The following is a 17,572-nucleotide window of genomic DNA, read 5'->3' on the forward strand; positions in this document are numbered from 1 at the left end:
GATGTTGGTCTGTGTTTTGGTTTACATCTCCACAACTATTTGATCAGATTCGGGCGGCAACCTCCGGTTCTGCCGAGTGAAGCCAATACTGAAGTGTCTTAAAACCTGCATTCTCTCTACTGAACAGCAGGGGGCGACTCCTCCGGTTGCAAAAAGATGTCTGAATGATTAGAAGTCAAAAAAGGTATTATGGGATCTTAATAAGATCTCCTGCCACTCACCCATGGGTCCCGACCCAGTCTTTTGGAATGACTGCCATGTACCAACATGGCCTCCTCCTCTCGGGGTCCACCTGCTGGCCAAACTGTAACATTTGCCTCATGAGCATCACAGAGTCACTATGGCTCACCAACGTGTTCACATTCAGATGTGCAGTTGTCGGTTACATGCTTTGAGTTTACGTCCATAATCCTCTAACATACCATGAGGACGGCTCAGCTGTCAGTCAGGGTTTTGTTTAGAGTTTGTTTAGTGTCTGCCTGTGAGTCCAGAACAAATGTTCGGGCCTCTTTCAGCCTGGGATGAAGGGTCAGAGGGCTCTGCTCTGTCACAAGTTATTTTTAGGAGGATATTTTCATTGAAGCGTCACCGGTGGACTGTGGTGATGGCGAGATGGACGGTATTTAAGCCGCCCGGGGAGAGTTCACTGCCACGGTAGGACCAGAGCACACAGGCTTGGATTCAAGGTAAGGACTCATTCCTGTTAGTTGAGTGGTTTATTACAACATGGGTAATGTGGTTGATTTATGATTACTTATTTTAGTTTTATCAGACTTTATTTAGTCCTTTCTGACATGAACCTCAACGCCAGGAGTCAGTTCCATGTGAGATTTCTGATTTGTCTCAAGGAAAAATCTGACATTTCCTGTATTGTTGGCGGCTTTTGTCTCTGTCTTTGGTCTCTGATGTCTCAGTAAAGCCTCGCCTCCGAGAATATCACATACCAGACCTGTGAGGTGATGGGCAGCCTCTGATATGAGCAGGAACTGGAATGTCAGAGAGCAGGGCAGCACGGCCACATCTCCACGCTGACGTTAGAGTCAAATCTGATTAAATGAGAACCATCAAAACTGAAATACTAATAACACTGTGTGAGAGTTGAGTGGTTTGAGTGTTCCGGTATATTTAAAAGGTTTAAAGCTTGCTGTTAAAAAAGACAGCAGGTTAAGACATCACACAGAGGAACATTTAGGTTTTTAAAGGTAAAAAAAAAGAGGGAAGAAGATTCTTTCAATTCATAGGAAGTTATATTTAGATCGACGTTCAACTCCTGTGATGAATGCATCTTTATTTACTGTCTTAAACTGTCTTTTTAAATTCTGACTTGATCTGACATAATGTATTATTATCATCATCGTAGTCATCTAACAGGAAACGTCCTCAGTTGGCAGTTATTTTGTCTGGACCTGCTGGTGCACATTTCTTATTTCCAATACTTAAACAACTAGTCAATCACTTAATGAAACAAAATAAGATAATTTAAAAACAAAAAAGTGAATTGCGTTTATCATTTATCAAATGAAAATATCAAAACAAATAATATGCAGAGAAATCGTTACTTAAATGTAATGTTGCAGCCCTAAAATAGACTCTAAAAGACTATTCGGTGTGTTTGTTGTCGGACTGAAAACAAAGTAATTTGTTGGAGTTTGTTCTTTTGTTTCTGTAAGATGCCGAACTGGGGAGGAGGCACCAAGTGTGCCGCCTGTGAGAAGACGGTGTACCACGCAGAGGAGATCCAGTGTAACGGGAGGAGCTTCCACAAGACCTGTTTCATCTGCAGTGAGCAGCACACTGGTTCTTTCTTCTGTTTACTGGTGCAGCACAGAGTGTCATGGTGGAGCAGCAGAATGTTGCTGAACAACCTCCCTCCATGTTTCTGTGAGGCTCGTTTGCTCTTATCAGCTGCCTTGTTGACGCCTTTGGGTGCTGTGAACTGAGAGAAGAGCCCAACAACAGCACAGCGGCATCTATCTGTATTCTTTTGTAGTGAAGAGTCCAGATTTTGTGGTTTCATTTTCTTTGTTTTAATCATTACTTTCTTTTGTTCTTTGCTGTTCATTCTTGCTTCCTATTCCCTCTACCGATTCCTTCTTTCGTGCTCCTGTTTTTTTGCCACAATTCATCTTTTTTCTTTCTGTCACTTTCTTTCTTTCCTCTTTATACACTTCTTCTCCTGTTGCTGCTCTTTAATGTTCAACCAGCACAAACCACCTTCTCTCAGCAATCTTTCATATATTCCCTTTTTCTTTTCATGTAACGACATGTTCTGGTAGTTGAATGGCCGCTCTCTGGCTTTGACTGCCCCAGCAGAGTTTCCCCCTCTTCTCCTTCTGTTTGACCGGGTGGTCTCATCCGGGGACGCCTCGTATCGGTTTACTGCTCTCTGCTCTCTGCTCAAACACAAACCCTCTCCAGCTGGTTGGACGTGAGTCTGTGTGACTGCTTGATTGTTCCAGTGGGAGCCCTGAAAGGCCTCTGCGATGAGCACAACCATCATGCTAAGTGTTCGTCTTTTCTCGAACATTCACCTCGCACTCTCCTCTCTTCCTACAAATAGAAACACAAGACATCTGAGTGTGATGCCCCCGTTGACTGATAAAACCAGCTATGTGGGAGCTTTATTTAACTTCCATTACTCCACCATGACACTCCCCAGTCTTGGCAAACTGAATCCATTTCACTCAGACAACAGCTGGTTTAAATGTGCAAAATATTTGTGTTTCTTTCACACAGTGAGCTGCAGAAAAGGGCTGGACAGCACCACGGTTGCGGCGCACGAGTCTGAGATTTACTGCAAGTCCTGTTATGGCAAGAAATATGGGCCAAAAGGCTACGGATACGGGCAAGGAGCTGGAGCTCTGAGCTCTGACCCTCCTCGACATGTGGGCCTGCAGCATCACGAGTACGTTAGAGACACAAGTCTGGGCTGTCATTAAAGGGCCATCGCACCCAAATCACATAAGTCAACATATTCACAACATATCTTACCCCTATAGTGGTATGGAGCCATGTAGGTAGTTTTATGTGCGGAGGCTTTAAGATCTATAACTAGTTAATTCTGCCGTTCTCCAGTGTGATAGGGGTTCCTTTCTAAACACAGCTGCACAAACACGTCTATAACTTGAGAAATGTTGTTTACCTTCTACATTAAAAAGAAAAAGCAAGACACAAGAAGTTGTAAATATAACTAAAGTGTCCCATGATGTGTTACTGCCCTTTGAGAGAGACTTCCACTCTTGACGCGAGTGAAATTCAGGGGGGTAACTAAATTGTGAGTATTCAAAAATAGTGAATACATAAAAGCATACTGGCTGGTACAAACATTTGGTGATGCTTTTAGCCACTGTGCTCCAAGCCTTAAACATATTCTCATATATCTATTCAGTCTGACTTTTAAGTAGTTTTAGAATTTTATGCTTTCTATTATTTTTGCTGATTATTAAATATGAATTAATACAGTGTCTTGTTTTTACGCTATGGTTTTAGTATTTGTACACATTTTATTTAGCTCTAATTTTACTTTTTTAATGTTTTTTTTGCTGAACTTCATTTGGTGTGCATTCGTCTCCATATTTTCTCCATTTTCCATTTGAATTGCAGTTGATTGATTTGTATGAAAGGTGCTGTATAAATAAAACTTGATTGATTGATGTCATCACAGTGTTAGCTCTAAACCACGACCAGCTTCCACAAACTCCAATGACAAGAAGTCTTCCCCGAAGTTTGGATGTTCAGACCGCTGCCCTCGCTGCTCCAAAGCCGTCTTCGCAGCTGAGAAGGTGATGGGAGCAGGGAAGGTAAGGAACACTGTGGTGGATTTGTTTTAATGAAATTTGTTTATTATACTTTAATTTCCACGCATTTTAAAATACACCACCCTTTAATGTGAAGTTGCTGCTTTCCTGCTGCCTCAGCAGCCTGATGTTGATTTCAGACCTCTTATCTCTAAATAATCCGTTTTTTTCTGTCTTAAACGATACCACCAAGGCGCTCTTAGAGCCCAAACAAGTGGTGGCAGAGAATGAGGTCCCAAGTGCAGGAACAATCTCTTTAAAGCTTTACCAAAAATACAGCAACGCACTAAACTCTTCCAGGAACTCTGTGGTGAAAAGTCTCTCTGGTCAAACAGAGACTGAAGCAGAGAAAGGCCTCATATAGTCCCACAGGCCGACGAGCTCATCGAGTGCTGACGACAGGCAGCTGCAAAGACTGTCAGCCAGGAAGTCACATTGTGATAGAGGAGCAGAGGGATTCATTACAGCTGTGTGCAATCTAATGCCATATTCACATGGTAACAATAACAAAATAATTTTGACCCCCAAACTGTTCACAAACAAACATGAAAATACCTAAAATAACAACCAATCTGCCTGACAGACATGCAAAGGCCCAAGAACATAAATCCTTGTGACCTTTCCTGTAAAGATATGGTCACATGACATCTCACCCCGTATCACAGTTACTTCAATTGAAGCCCAAACGATGGAACAATTCAAGGGTGCGTTTCCGGATTTCGCTGTGATCTCCGGCTGGTCACGGTTCATCTTCGGATGTCCTCAATGTTCAGTTTATTATATTTGATATGGACATCACAGTGGATTTAGAATTATAACATTTATGCACAAGGAGCAGATGCATTGTGTTTAGTGTTTGCAGCGAAACGCTGATTTACAACAGCTTTCCACGGGACACTAAAGTTAATAGAAAAAACAAAAGGATATACATACACACCCATTTACATCCACAAAGTACAGGTGTGTCTACAGCGGTATTGGCCATGATTTAATACCTCTATTAAAAACATATACATTGTGTTGCATTTTCAATTCAGTTGGTAGACAGTCCAATAGTTTTTGCTCCTTAAACAGAGAAGACTGATTGTCCAAATTAGCCAGTAGAAAATGTAGAAGTTATTATTCTGGCTTCTTTCTGCATCATTACACAGCTGGGCCACAAACTGTAGCATCACTCTCATACACTGTTCATAGTTTGTGATTGCTCATGTTTTTTTCTGGGCCCTCGTTCTGTTTTAATGCTAGATTCAGCTTCATTTGTCTTTATTAATATCTTAATGTGTGTGTGTGTGTGTGTGTGTGTAGCCCTGGCATAAAACCTGTTTCCGCTGCGCCCTGTGTGGTAAAAGCCTGGAGTCGACCACCGTGACAGACAAGGATGGAGAGCTGTACTGTAAAGGTACACACTGCATATAGACTCCAATACATTTTGAGGGTCCTGCATTGAAAGTACTTTGAAAGCAAATTTTAATCATTAACATAGAAATACAGCCCACAGAACACAGATCAGATTTGAAAATCAAATCAGAAAATCTTTATTTTTACCTCAGCATTGTTTATTTATTTTTTATTTTCTTTGCAGTTTGTTACGCCAAACACTTCGGGCCAAAAGGATTTGGACTGGGGAACGCCGCCATGTTGGAGTAACGACAGGAAACTCTTGTGGTTTTAAACTCGCATTCACTGTGTCACACAGCAGCTTTTTACCTTTCACCTTTACACTGGATGATGTTTGTTATACATGAAAGACGCCATATTGGGCATCAAAAAACCTGAGCAGATAAAATGACATAAAAATGATGGTTCATTGTGAGTTCAAAATAAAACTATTATGGTGAAATGTATCTTGAATGGAGTTTTTTCATGGAACATGACATTGTTTTCATTAATAAAGGTAAAGAGGAAACAGAGCTTTCACTCACGTGCAAACATTTATTTTGAATCATTTTCTTTGTATTACTAATTATAGTTTTGATAACTCGCCCAACCCTGCTTATAAGTCTATGCATGAATTTGTTACCTCCTGCCGTGAGAAGGCAATTAGCAGCGCCTCATCTTGTTCAAGTAAAATTATTAATAGAATCTTATTTGCATTCATAAATAACGTGCAACAATTAATTAGATTAATCAAGGCAACAAGTGATTAACAAACGGAACAAGTTAATTTCTCCCAAACAGTTGTGTGAGCAGCCGAGCGGAGCGCGATGGGATTAGACGTGTTTTGTCAAACTAAAAATAAAGCTGCTATCTCACACCATTAAATCAGAAGAGATGAGAACATGGTCACTCCGAAAGATGACTTCATTCTGGGAACTATTATTGTGCCTTTTAAGGCTGCCCCCTCTTAGTCGATCGGGTGGTCGTTTTTTGTCTTAGTAGACAGAGAGAAGTCATTTTTTCATGCTGAATGATTTCCAAGAATCTTCCGAGCTTTAGATGTCTGGTGAACACAAGATATAAGTGCTGCTTTTGCTTGATTCTTTATAGAGAAATCCATTTTTTACAGGTCTGTCCCATAAATCAAATAATCAGGTGGTGGACACAATCGTATCACACACAACAAATCTCTTTTCTTTTAAAGTTTGAACCTGCAGACACTTAGATCACTGCTTTAACAGACTCCCTTTTAATTCGTCTCATTGTTTATATAAAAATATTGGTTAACAGAGCTTTAAAAAGTAAAAAATAACATGTTTGCTTTACGTGACTTCAAACCGAGGCTCGAAAAAACGACCTGCACAATAATCTGGACATTTATGAGCCTCACCACAATGATGTACCGATTTACAGAGTTTCCGCTCCTCCTGTACGTGAGTCCAGACAGTCAGTTCAAAGGACAGGCACAACATTGCTTTATTGAAGAACTATAGTGGTCATCCATTATTAAACACATGCAACTCTTACAAAAGGCATAAAACCAACTGTTTACGCGTACAAAGATCCTCTTTTTTCCCCCAGAACAGATGATAAGAAATAGGCTTGATGTGTTCATAAAAAACATCTCAAAACTTCAATTACAATTTAGGCCTTTATAAGTTTGTTAACCTCGCCCCAAAGCAAAACATTTGTGATTTCTGTTCGTTGGTCAAGTATAAGGCAGCAGCAGTCTGTACAAAGAGCTGAATCAAACGATACATCTACACAATGCTTTGTGTTCCGTGGTCTCTGTTCACATGGAGCCAAACCGTTAAAAAAATAAATAAATACACTTTGTGCTTTTGGTCCAGAACCACTGTGAGAGTCTGACTTTTGACCCTGAGGGAGGGGCGGCGCGGAGGTCAGACCATGTCGGTGTGTCCGAACATGGGCTGGTCGCGGCCGGGCGGAAACTGCTGCGTCCAGTCGATGACGGCCGGCTTGACGAGGCCACAACAACGTAGGTGGAAGAAGGACACCAGGTTCCTCACGACGCCCAAACTGCAGAGAGACGAGACAGAGAGAGGACCATCACTTCCACTTTTTGACATAATATGCCTACGAGATGCTGGATGATGGTTGACCAGGTGCCATTTTTTTAGATGTTCTTATGAGCGGGGATTTTGCTAAATCAACCAGGTCCAGCATTATTTGCAAGAGCTTTCCATTATGTCCGGTCGTCACGAACAGTTCCACTAGAAGATTTTCACTGCACTTTTCTCCACAAGACATTTTCTATTTTCATTCACAACCACAGTTACAGCCTCACCAGGTTTCGTGCAAATGCATCGATGGTCGGGAGACTTTCATTTCTATTCCATCAGTTTAATTCTCAGCAAACAGTTTCTAAGATTTCTTTTTTAAATATGAGCTTTAAAATGGTGGTTAGTTGATTTTAGCATTAAGGTATATGGAAAAAACAATGAATGTAATCTTAGTGGGGCATCAGTTAAGGATTTAGGTCCTGATTCTATTTCCATAGAGACTTTATATCACATTTGGCACAGTGGCATCACTAATAAATCAGGATTAATGTACAAACAGATGTCCATTACTGCACAAGACCTTGACTGAAATCCATAACGCTTCCCCTGCATCATAATTACAACACAACTGTTAACTACAGACATTAATCTTCTGACGTCAAACACTGATCTAAAATTGTTTACCAACTGAAATAAAGCACACGGCATTATAAAGCTGCACTTAACAACAACTTTAGTATCAAAAGATAGTGACATAGTGCACTCAATGACATCACTAATATCAACTCACTTGTATGGATTCTGCCTGAGGGAGCCAGATTGTCGGAGCTTCTTCTGGTGGAGCGTCAGGTTCATCCGCTCCGCTGTGGTTAGTCCCAGGAAGGCAATCTGCTCCGGCACAAAAGGACAAACATCAGTCACTGCATGGACACAGAAGACGCTGATTGTGTGTGCACACACACACACACTGCAGGTCAGTGGACCGTAAACACACAATGAGATGTAATGCACACTGGACCAACAGGTTTGGCCTCTTTTGCCACATCAAAGTCAATTCTAAGTCGGTATATTTCCACGATTTGATACTTCAAGAGATAAAAAAAAAAAGACATTTGTCATTACAGAAATAGGAAACAATGTCTAATGCTGACTGCAAAAAAGTGGAAACAAGAGCAGAGACCCATATATATCCTATTTATAAAAGGCATTTATTAGACTACATTAAAATAAGCTTTTCACGGTGTCTATACCTCATGAAGGCAGATAAATCTGAGGTCTCTCTTCTAGTTTTTAAGACAAAGAACACTGTTCATAGGAAGTGTGAGAGCTGTAGAAAGCTCACTAGCAGACTCCAAGCAGCCCGGTCACCTGGTAGAGCTGCATCAGCAGGATCAAGCCGGACCAGCAGGTGTGATAGAAGGCCAGCAGGAAGACGCACAGCAGCCAGGGAGAGCAGCTGACCAGGGCAGAGACCACGCCCCACACGCCCTGCTCCTCGTAATGCAGCACACAGTGAGTGGACCAGTCTGGAGAAAAGAATATATACATACACGGCACAGTTGAGTGTATGTGGGAATGTAAAACAGTGTCAGATGTTGTTCCACTGAATGTCAAGTCACTCACATGTGAGGCAACCGTAGAACATCCAGGCTCCCATCAGCATGAGGGAGATTAGAAAGAGGATGAAGTAATGATGGTTCCTCGCACCTGGAACACAACAAACCTATTAGTCAAAAGACCCAACATTGTGTGCACTTCTGAGGGAGCTGACAATAACATATATATTAACTATGACATATTGCATCGTAATAAGTCAAAACGCACATGTAACACGTGCAATAATTACAGTAACTGATGGTTAATGAGTTACCGTTCTAAAATAGGTTTTTAATACAGCTTTCTTATAGTCTCAATTTGTTGTAATTTTGAATTCATATTCGCTAATAATCTCTAATATAAACAGTTTATCCACAACATGCTGGTCATGTTTTTACGTTGTGTGTTAATGTGTCTTTTGTCCATATTTCCTAAAGACAAATTTACAGAAAAAGAAAAATACTCTCTTTGAAAGAATATGAAACTAGATTTCCTTTCTCATTTCCTGAGGAGTTTATAGTCTTAGTTTACTTAGCAGAATCTTAAAAAACACAGATAATTAATAAATCTACAATTGGACAAGGAACAAATTATATTTTTTTATTACTGTTTTTAAGATTGTGAAACAGCGCCATTTATCTTATTTCCTCAAAAGCTACTTAACTTAAATAAAGATAATCTTCAGACACATACAGTACATACGCCCGGCACAGTCTCACCATTCTGTGTATTTTGATGAAACCTCTCAGTACTAAAAAAACAAACTAATTTTGAGGATTGTTCATGTATGTTCTCTCAAACTAGAGACACATGTAACTGTATATATCCTGACAGCTGCAGTCAGTGTTTACGTGCTACGACCTGTCGTACCGATGCAGCCGTTGGTCCAGACGGAGTGGTGATCCTGCTTCGCCACGCAGGCGTCACAGTGGAAGCAGTGGTTCGCTCTCATTGGTTTCTTTATCTGTGTGTAAGGGAATGTAAAACATAACAGGTTGTCACGGTTTGCGTTAGTGGAGCGGCGTCTTCGAAAGTGAACGTTTTGTGTTCAGAAACTCACCATGCAGGAAGTGCAGAATATTCTGGGGTCCAGACAGCCAGCTTCAGCCAACACCAACACATTCTGACGACACAAACAAAACAACTCAGTTCATCCGTCACAGAACATTTACACGTTAGATGTCATTTTTCAGTGTCCCAACTTTTCTTGCCATTTTCTTCTCTTCTTCGGTTGCCTTGACGGAGCCGGGGTCGGTCCTGCAGGTGCGGAGGTAATAGTAGAGCAGAGCGGTGGCATTCAGAGAGAACAAGACCTGAACTGTGGCGCTGGGTCCATGTGGGGGTCAGAGGTTAAGAAACGCTTCCTTCATCAGCTTGATCAACAGGATGAAAACATCAAACATTACTCTTAACTAACATCTCTTTGTTTACTTCCTGTCTCTGATAATGAAACTTAAGTGGAGAGTTTCTCACTCTTAATACAGTGTAAAATATTATAAACCAACTTTACATTCACAGGCCTTTCCTTTGCCTCCGTCTGATACATTTTTAACCATTAAAATCTACTGTAGCTCCTCTAAATGTCCGTCTGACCCTAAATCCTCTCAAGGTAAGAGAAACGCCCACCCTACGACGAAACAAGCGCCGATATGCAGGAAACATCTCACATTTCTGTTTGTTTTCTTTGGAGAAAGGATATCTGGCAGGAACCAGAGGCACCAGGTGACGAGCATCCAGAACACCGAAGCCATGAGAGCTGTAGCTGGTAGGAGAGTCTGGAAGGTTGCGCTCGGGAAGTTCCTGATGAGACACAAACATTTCTTATTCGAGGACAAACAACATGCGCAACATCTCCTTTTACAGTGGAGAGGACAGCTCAGTGCACACGTGTCCTCACCTCGAGGCCAGATTGACCACACCTATCAAACATGCCAGCAGGATCCCTTTGAGCAACCAGGACTCTGAGTTCAGATCTACTATGGCGCCCACACTTCCAAAGATGCCAGTACAGAGCAGAAACTGCAGAAAGACCTGGAAAATACAAACAGGTAAGGGTTATTTCTTTTATACTTTGACATGAGATGGCACGTGTGTGGCCTTTAGTTCGTGTGTACCCTGTATCTGTTGAAGATCCGCAGGCAGCGCGACTTTGAGCGAATCCTCTCCTGTTTGACGTGGTTGAGCACGTGGATGAGCAGCGGGCTGTGCACCTGGTGGGCTAAGTCGATGGGCGTGTGACCCTGAGGAAGAAGCATTAAAAACACCATGAAGATGTGCATCGTTGCGGACTTTATTCAACATGCGAGGTGTTTGTAATTGTGCTGCTTTTAAATGGACTGTTCACACTGCGAGTAACTAAACTGCTGCACACAAGATGTCTTCCGTTTCACTGCAAAGCACATTTTCAGTGTTTCAGTGAAGTAACAATAAGTTAAGAACGTTGAGTGAAGAGGGACTTTAGCTTTATCTATCTTGGGTCTCTCACATCAATTGTCAAAAATAAAAGAAATGCTTTTGAGATAATTATTCCAGTATTTCAAATAATAGCAGAAGACTAAGAAGCCTCATATGTCTTCAACATTTTTCACTCACAACAAAGTGTGGATGCCAGATGGTCACACAAGCCCGGTAACAGCCATTTCTTCTCAGCCAAACTTCTTTGGTCATTTAGCGCCGAGAGAAATACGTTTGTGACTCACGGCGTGCGTTACTCACAGTGTGACAGCAGACTGAAACCTGCTCTACAAGACTCACGTGGATGTTTTCTGCATCCACGCCGGCCCCGGCCTCCAACAGGATGTGGGCGGAGTCTACGTTTCCTGCCAGCACGGCGCAGTGCAGCGGCGTGTTCCTATTCACTTTGTCCACAGCGCTCACAGAAGCGTTATTCTTGATCAAGAAATTTGTGGGTTCAGGCCTACGACAGAAGAACAACATGTGCCGTTTATTATTCTAGAACTTCTTTAGAGGTCAGACTAACAGACTCAGAACTATTTTATATAGTTTTGCAGTTTAATAGACAAACAAACAACATTAAAGAAATATGTGTTTCAGGCAGCAACAGACTGTGTTCTGTGATTATACATCCCGGCTTATTAATACACTATGCTTTGATGTAAACATGTGGGCATTCAACATGTGCAGGATACTTTCACATTCAGACCTACAGGACCGCAAATGCAAAAATAATCAAGGACCTGACCTCCATTCACGTTGCCACACCTCACATATGGAGTTGAACCCAGTGGGCTTTAAAGTCTGTCTGGAAAAGATTAAGATTGATTACCCAATAATTTTCTGGGCCGCTAACATCAGCGATGTCTGTCCGTTGCAGTCAGGTCCATCGACCTCCTGGAGGCAAATGAGAGGATTATCATTAAAAAATAAAAAGAGTGATAAAGACCCCCACAAAGAGAAACAAAGGTGTTACGGGTTGTGCTTGGGGTCACACCTGTCCCTTAGCCATTAGATAAGCTGCTATGGCCATGTGCTGGAAGAGGATGGCGAGGTGGAGAGCGCTGTAACCTTCTCCGTCTGCGACGGTGGGATCTGCTCCGTATCTCATCAGCTGGATCACCATGGGAAGGTGGCCCTGCCTCATCATCGACAAAACAAACAGATTTTATAGAGGAAGCGCTGACCTGACAAAGTCAACATGTCACAACTTTGGCAGTTGTGATACAGTGACGTGTTCCTTTTGACTACACACTACTGGAGAACATATTCTCCCCCAGTTCTGATGTCTGATAAATAAGTATCAAAAGCAGAATTAAAAGCTAATTAATATTCACGAGAACTGGGAATGCTGGGACTAAAGCAACGCTGTGATCCGTTTTCTGTCTACATCACTGGTCACACATGGGTCAACGTACATGTGTTTACATGTAGATTGATATTTATTTGTCTTTAATTTACATTCAAACCTCCTAAAGCTTCTATTTTTAACATTTTATTCAAACATTTATTTTGACAGATAAATGAAATGTAAATAGTTGAACCAGAATTTAATGAAATCTGAGATAGAAAAGCAACAAATCTCTTATTTATAGTCGTTCAGTCACCTTATGGCCCAGTGGAGAGGAGTCGAGCTCAGGTCTCCTCCAAGCTGGTCAACTATCGACCCTTTAGAAATATAATACCTGTCGGGGAAGATACAGAGAGAGAACATTAATATCAAAACAAATATTTGTGTCAACCGTTCAGAACATGTTGTTGTATTTCAGTTCAGTTGTCTCTATTGCTTTTCTGGTACGTTTATTATTGCTCAAAGCGCTGTGCTTCATGTCAGACGCTTCCGACAAAGAGAAACATAATATATGAAGTCCCCGAGGAAGAACTGGCTGCCCTGAAGCTGTTTGCTTTCAATATGATGTTCAGCTGAAAGCAACAACACCAATGCATTTACTTTACTTTGTGAGTGAAGCAACTCTAATTTAAAGTCATGTTACGTTAACCTATTTGTGATATTGACGTAAAAAACAGCCAATATCATACTCAATATATATGTCAATACATTTTTAATATAATGGCTCTGTGTGTCTCAGCAAATAGCATCTTAAGTACCTGAGCATACTGTAGAGTACTATGTTTTCCCAGAATTTCCCTCTAACTAAACTAGTAACTACTACTCAGATCAGACAGAGAGAAGTATAGTGGGTAACCTGCAGTGGAATGCTAATATGTTGACATGATATTTAAATGATTTTTGTTATTTAAATGTCTAAATCTGCAGGTCTTACTTGACCAGCTCCGAGCGGTTGTTGATGGCCGCCCAGTGCAGCAGAGTGACGTTCTCCTTGTCCGGCTGCCTGACGTCGTATCCGGCTTCCACCAGCTCCTTACAGCGCTCGAGGATACCAAACCTGAGAGGATGACGCAGAGAAAACACATTAAAGGTACTACAAGGAGTTTTTTTAAATGGTTATGAAACAGTCTCAAGTTAACACCGATATCTATATACGACCCACAAAAGCAAACAAGACCACTAGCAGGATATTGGCAATTTCTATGAAGTTATTCTTAACGCATAGACATTACAGTTGTTAGTCCTACATAGCCACATTGCCATGCATCCTGCTAGATTAGAAAAAAGAAAAGAAAAAGTATTAAAAATAATCTGTGTCTTTCTTTCACTCGCTTTGCTTCCAAAACAAAGCTGGCCGGATAGAGATCTTTACGCCACACAAGCAGGCGGTGCTAATGGAAACACTGTGGCTTTTGTCCACAGGGGGTGCCAAAATCAACACAACATGAAAGTTCCTTGTAGTTGCTTTAATAATAATAATAATAATAATAATAATAATAATAATAATAATAACTACTGGACTGATGCTCAATAAAATACAGAACGCTGAAAGAAATGAACATAACTACTGCTAAAGGAGTGAGTAACAACACACTTTCAACTAAAAGCCACTTGATAGGACAATAACTTTTATTATTTAATCAGTTTCAGACTGTGGAAAGAATGTGTAGCATGTATACACATGGTTCCCAGTATGTCCACAGACAGTGAGATGAATAGTCGGAGAGGAGTGTCTCTCTCCTCTCCTTTCTTTTCTTTCCACGTAAAAGAAAACTGACCTTCGTTCTGCTGCACCTCAACTCACTTATCAGTTCGCAAAAGCCGCCAGCACTTCAGTTTAATGCAAAGTACTGCTGAGTGCTAATCTCAACTGGAGCACACTGAAAGCTTTGTGCTGCCTTTACTTCAACCAACTTATTTCTTAAGTGCTTTAAAACTGGACCGAAAGAAACTGACTCATCATCCGTCTGACTGCTGATTAAACACAGAGCTCTGAGAGCCGATGTGCATTCCTTGAATTTCGTTGAGTGACTCCGGTGCAAATACGTCAATCAAATACTTGTCAGTGGCAGATGTGTACTTACGTCTGCGCTCCAGAGTATTAATATATTTGAATCTTCATAATTATGTGTGTTTACCATTATGAAAACACTGTAGTTGAAAAAACATTTTCGATAACATATACATGAACTGTACGGGAGTATCTTTACTGGACATATTCAGAGAAAACAGCAATGAAAACAGAAACTACCATTTGAGAATCTGGAGTTGGGTTTAAATCTAAACTATATCTTGTTATGTTTCGGGTAACATTATCAAACCTAAATGTTTACGGCCAGATAAACAATTTGATCCTGAACACTGACACAAAATATTATCTGACAAAGGTTTTACGAGGGGGGCATCTGCAACGTTTGAGAAACAGGAAGTGTATGCTTGATGCAACAACTGTCAAGTTATTGGTTGAACAATAGATATTAATGCAAAGGGATATCAGAGAAAGTCTAGTTTATTACAACTTGGGTTTTATTTTGGAGTTTGGGCAATCATTTCCATGAGTGAAAGATTTAGGAAAACAACAAAATCTCTTGCATGAATTTGAACTACACATTAAACTGTCCACTGTCTGTCCCACCACTTACTGTGTTGCCTTCACTATGTCCCAACTGCCGCTTTCATCCATGTGCGACCGTCTCTTCGGCTGCTGACTGATGTCCATCTCCTGATCTCCGCTTTGGAAAGCCGCCATGAACGGGTGCGCCGCTCTCGGCCCGTGACTGTGAGAATGACCCGGGTGTTCGTGGTTACAGCTGTCATGCATGTGGCCGTGACCCTGCAATCACACACACACACACACACACACACAGTCAAAAGTGATCTCAAACAATAAAATGGCGGAGAACAATAGCTTTCATCAGACAGTTACGTACAGTCTGTAGATAACTAAATATACTGTGATAGACAATGTTATCCACTTGCTCCCAACAAGCTGACTGATTTTATATTATTTTGGATTTGTAAACAGCAGCATGCAATGGTTAGAGGAGACTTATATGGGACTATTATGGGTATACTGCTCTGTTAAATTCATATGGCGAGTTGAACTTTACCACCTTGCTGCTGGTCTCCATCAAGGTTCAAGTTTATCTTTATTGTACTACTACTACTACTAGAGGAAATGTGTTTTGCAGTGTGGGAGAAAAATGTATGCGTGTCTTGAAATATATTCATGTATATTCACATTCATACTGTGATATTGGCCTGTATCATTGTCGTATGTCGTTCACATCACTGAGGCAGGGTGTTTGTGCTCTGTTGGCCGCCTCAACCTTGTAACTTTTTGACACGCAGGTAAAGCAAAGTTCACTCTTTGAAGAATCTACTTCACAATTGTGTGTATGGGAAACAGGAAGCCCAGTAAGGGGGGGAGAGAGAAAGGGGACTGTCAGGCTACAATTGGCGGAGCGATCACTGAGTGTCAGGGAAATCAGGAAATATTGCCGACTGAAACTCTGTCCCAGACGCTCCGTTGTTTCCTTGAGAGTAGGTGAGTATGCATCGAGGCCTAGGAGCCTGGGTGAAGAGATAGGGGGGGGAAAGCAGATGTATGAGAAGTGCAGGTTTTCTATCTAATGGGTGGTAGTAGTTGATTCCAGGACAACTCGGGTTACTTGTACTCTGTGTGATGCAAATAAACCTGCGTGGAGGGAAGAAAATCCAATCTCTCTTGTGTTCTGTGGGTGTTCGCATTGAGTTTTAACCAAAAGTCATATAGTCAACAAAGCTGATCATCAACATCAAAAATCAACCACTACAGCAGCCGGGGTTCACATAAAAACATAATACAAAAAGACAACATCAACACAATACATTAGAGCTACAGTTAAAACAGGGAAATTAAAAGTTATACCAAATGCACAGGTTTAAGAGTGCAAGTTTCCAGCTGTGCATGATGCATCCTCTGGGATGGATGTTGAGTGTCGATGGTCATGTTCTGAAGGAAGGCTTACTTAACATATGGCAGAAGCTAACCACTGTCTGAACAGTGTAACACATGTGGGTTTGGATGAAGACATGCAGCTAACGACTATCACAAAACAGCCCAGAGTACAGCTGTGAAAGAGCATTCAAATAGAATAAGATAGGCAAAGTAACAACGCAAAGAAATGGGTACAAACACACGCGCTGGCTGTCAACGCATCATGTCATCCAGACAAATCAAACTGACATTTCCTGACGTGGACGTCTGTGCATTAACTCGAAGAAAATAAGCTAAATCTGACCGTTGGGGTCGAGTAGAGATTGGCTTGCTGAGCTACTGTTTAACGTCAGGTAACTAGCAGCAGAAGCTAACAACGCCCACTGAAGCTAACAGTACTGACAGTGTCGATGGCTATCAGTGAGGACAGGTTATTCCGCGTTACAGCAACTTACCGACAAGCTACGGTGAACCAGAAAGCTAGCTACAAAAGATGCGAACAACCTGCGGAGATATTAGTAACGTTATTGAACAAACTAAAGTTACATTAGTCTCCAGCGGGTGAATTAGGTAATAACACAAGTAACGTTAAAGAAACGGCAAAAATAAAGACATCAACCGACTCACATTATCGTCTTCTTTCCAGTCCATCTTGTGAAGGAACGAAGAGAAAGTTCCTGTCGCTGGACTGACCAGAATCAACGTGCCACTTAATTTACCACATACCGGTTTGTTTTTTCAAAATAAAAGTCGCGAGGATACGGATACAGGTGAAAAAAATCTGATGTTGAAAATACAGGAAGCCGAATTATTAATTATTTAGAAGATATTCTGTTCCTACATACAATCCATAACTTAACTGTTGAATAGAGATTCTAATATGTTCAAATTATATTCTGATGCTTGGATGCATACTCTGATACTATACTATATTATACTGTACTGTATTATACTATGTCATATTAATATGTTATACTGTTTATTGCATTGTATA

General features: G+C 41.2%; 2 protein-coding genes across 3 annotated transcripts; one reads left to right on the plus strand and one right to left on the minus strand.

Annotated features, from left to right (window-relative positions):
- The first annotated feature begins 598 nt into the window (after positions 1–598).
- Positions 599–5,683, plus strand: csrp3 (cysteine and glycine-rich protein 3 (cardiac LIM protein)). The gene is made up of 6 exons (XM_031848716.1): positions 599–686; positions 1,671–1,782; positions 2,737–2,905; positions 3,665–3,800; positions 5,103–5,196; positions 5,380–5,683. The coding sequence occupies exons 2-6, from the start codon at positions 1,671–1,673 to the stop codon at positions 5,442–5,444; spliced, it is 576 nt and encodes a 191-aa protein (XP_031704576.1). The 5' UTR covers positions 599–686; the 3' UTR covers positions 5,445–5,683.
- A 942-nt stretch (positions 5,684–6,625) lies between these two features.
- zdhhc13 (zDHHC palmitoyltransferase 13) lies at positions 6,626–17,276 on the minus strand. Of its 2 annotated transcripts, none has more exons than XM_031848715.1 (17): positions 17,206–17,276; positions 15,242–15,432; positions 13,534–13,656; positions 12,856–12,933; positions 12,246–12,390; positions 12,081–12,145; positions 11,549–11,711; positions 10,909–11,034; positions 10,692–10,825; positions 10,494–10,594; positions 10,006–10,130; positions 9,855–9,917; positions 9,665–9,758; positions 8,822–8,905; positions 8,567–8,724; positions 7,989–8,086; positions 6,626–7,214 (listed from the first exon to the last, which is right to left on the minus strand). In XM_031848715.1, exons 1-17 carry the CDS (start codon positions 17,227–17,229, stop codon positions 7,076–7,078), a joined length of 1,911 nt encoding a protein of 636 aa, XP_031704575.1. In that variant the 5' UTR covers positions 17,230–17,276; the 3' UTR covers positions 6,626–7,075. The 2 variants fall into 2 exon arrangements, with proteins under 2 accessions (XP_031704575.1, XP_031704574.1); XM_031848714.1 differs by having other exon boundaries at positions 9,997–10,130.
- Positions 17,277–17,572: the final 296 nt, after the last annotated feature.

This window comes from Anarrhichthys ocellatus, unplaced genomic scaffold, assembly GCF_004355925.1.
Source record: "Anarrhichthys ocellatus isolate YVR2014 unplaced genomic scaffold, GSC_Weel_1.0 scaffold8, whole genome shotgun sequence".
NCBI lineage: Eukaryota > Metazoa > Chordata > Actinopteri > Perciformes > Anarhichadidae > Anarrhichthys > Anarrhichthys ocellatus.

What these genes read in the sequence shown, in the direction of transcription:
- zdhhc13 (XM_031848714.1), bottom strand. Translation starts at nt 17,229, where the DNA reads ATGGACTGGAAAGAAGACGATAAT. An exon ending in GGATCTTCAACAGATACAGG is followed by an intron (nt 10,826 to 10,908) that starts GTACACACGAAC and finishes TGTATTTTCCAG; the next exon opens with GTCTTTCTGCAGTTTCTGCT. An exon ending in CTCAGGCAGAATCCATACAA is followed by an intron (nt 7,215 to 7,988) that starts GTGAGTTGATAT and finishes GTCTCTCTGCAG; the next exon opens with TTTGGGCGTCGTGAGGAACC.
- csrp3 (XM_031848716.1), top strand. Translation starts at nt 1,671, where the DNA reads ATGCCGAACTGGGGAGGAGGCACCAAGTGTGCCGCCTGTGAGAAGACG. An exon ending in CAAGACCTGTTTCATCTGCA is followed by an intron (nt 1,783 to 2,736) that starts GTGAGCAGCACA and finishes TCTTTCACACAG; the next exon opens with TGAGCTGCAGAAAAGGGCTG. An exon ending in AGGTGATGGGAGCAGGGAAG is followed by an intron (nt 3,801 to 5,102) that starts GTAAGGAACACT and finishes GTGTGTGTGTAG; the next exon opens with CCCTGGCATAAAACCTGTTT.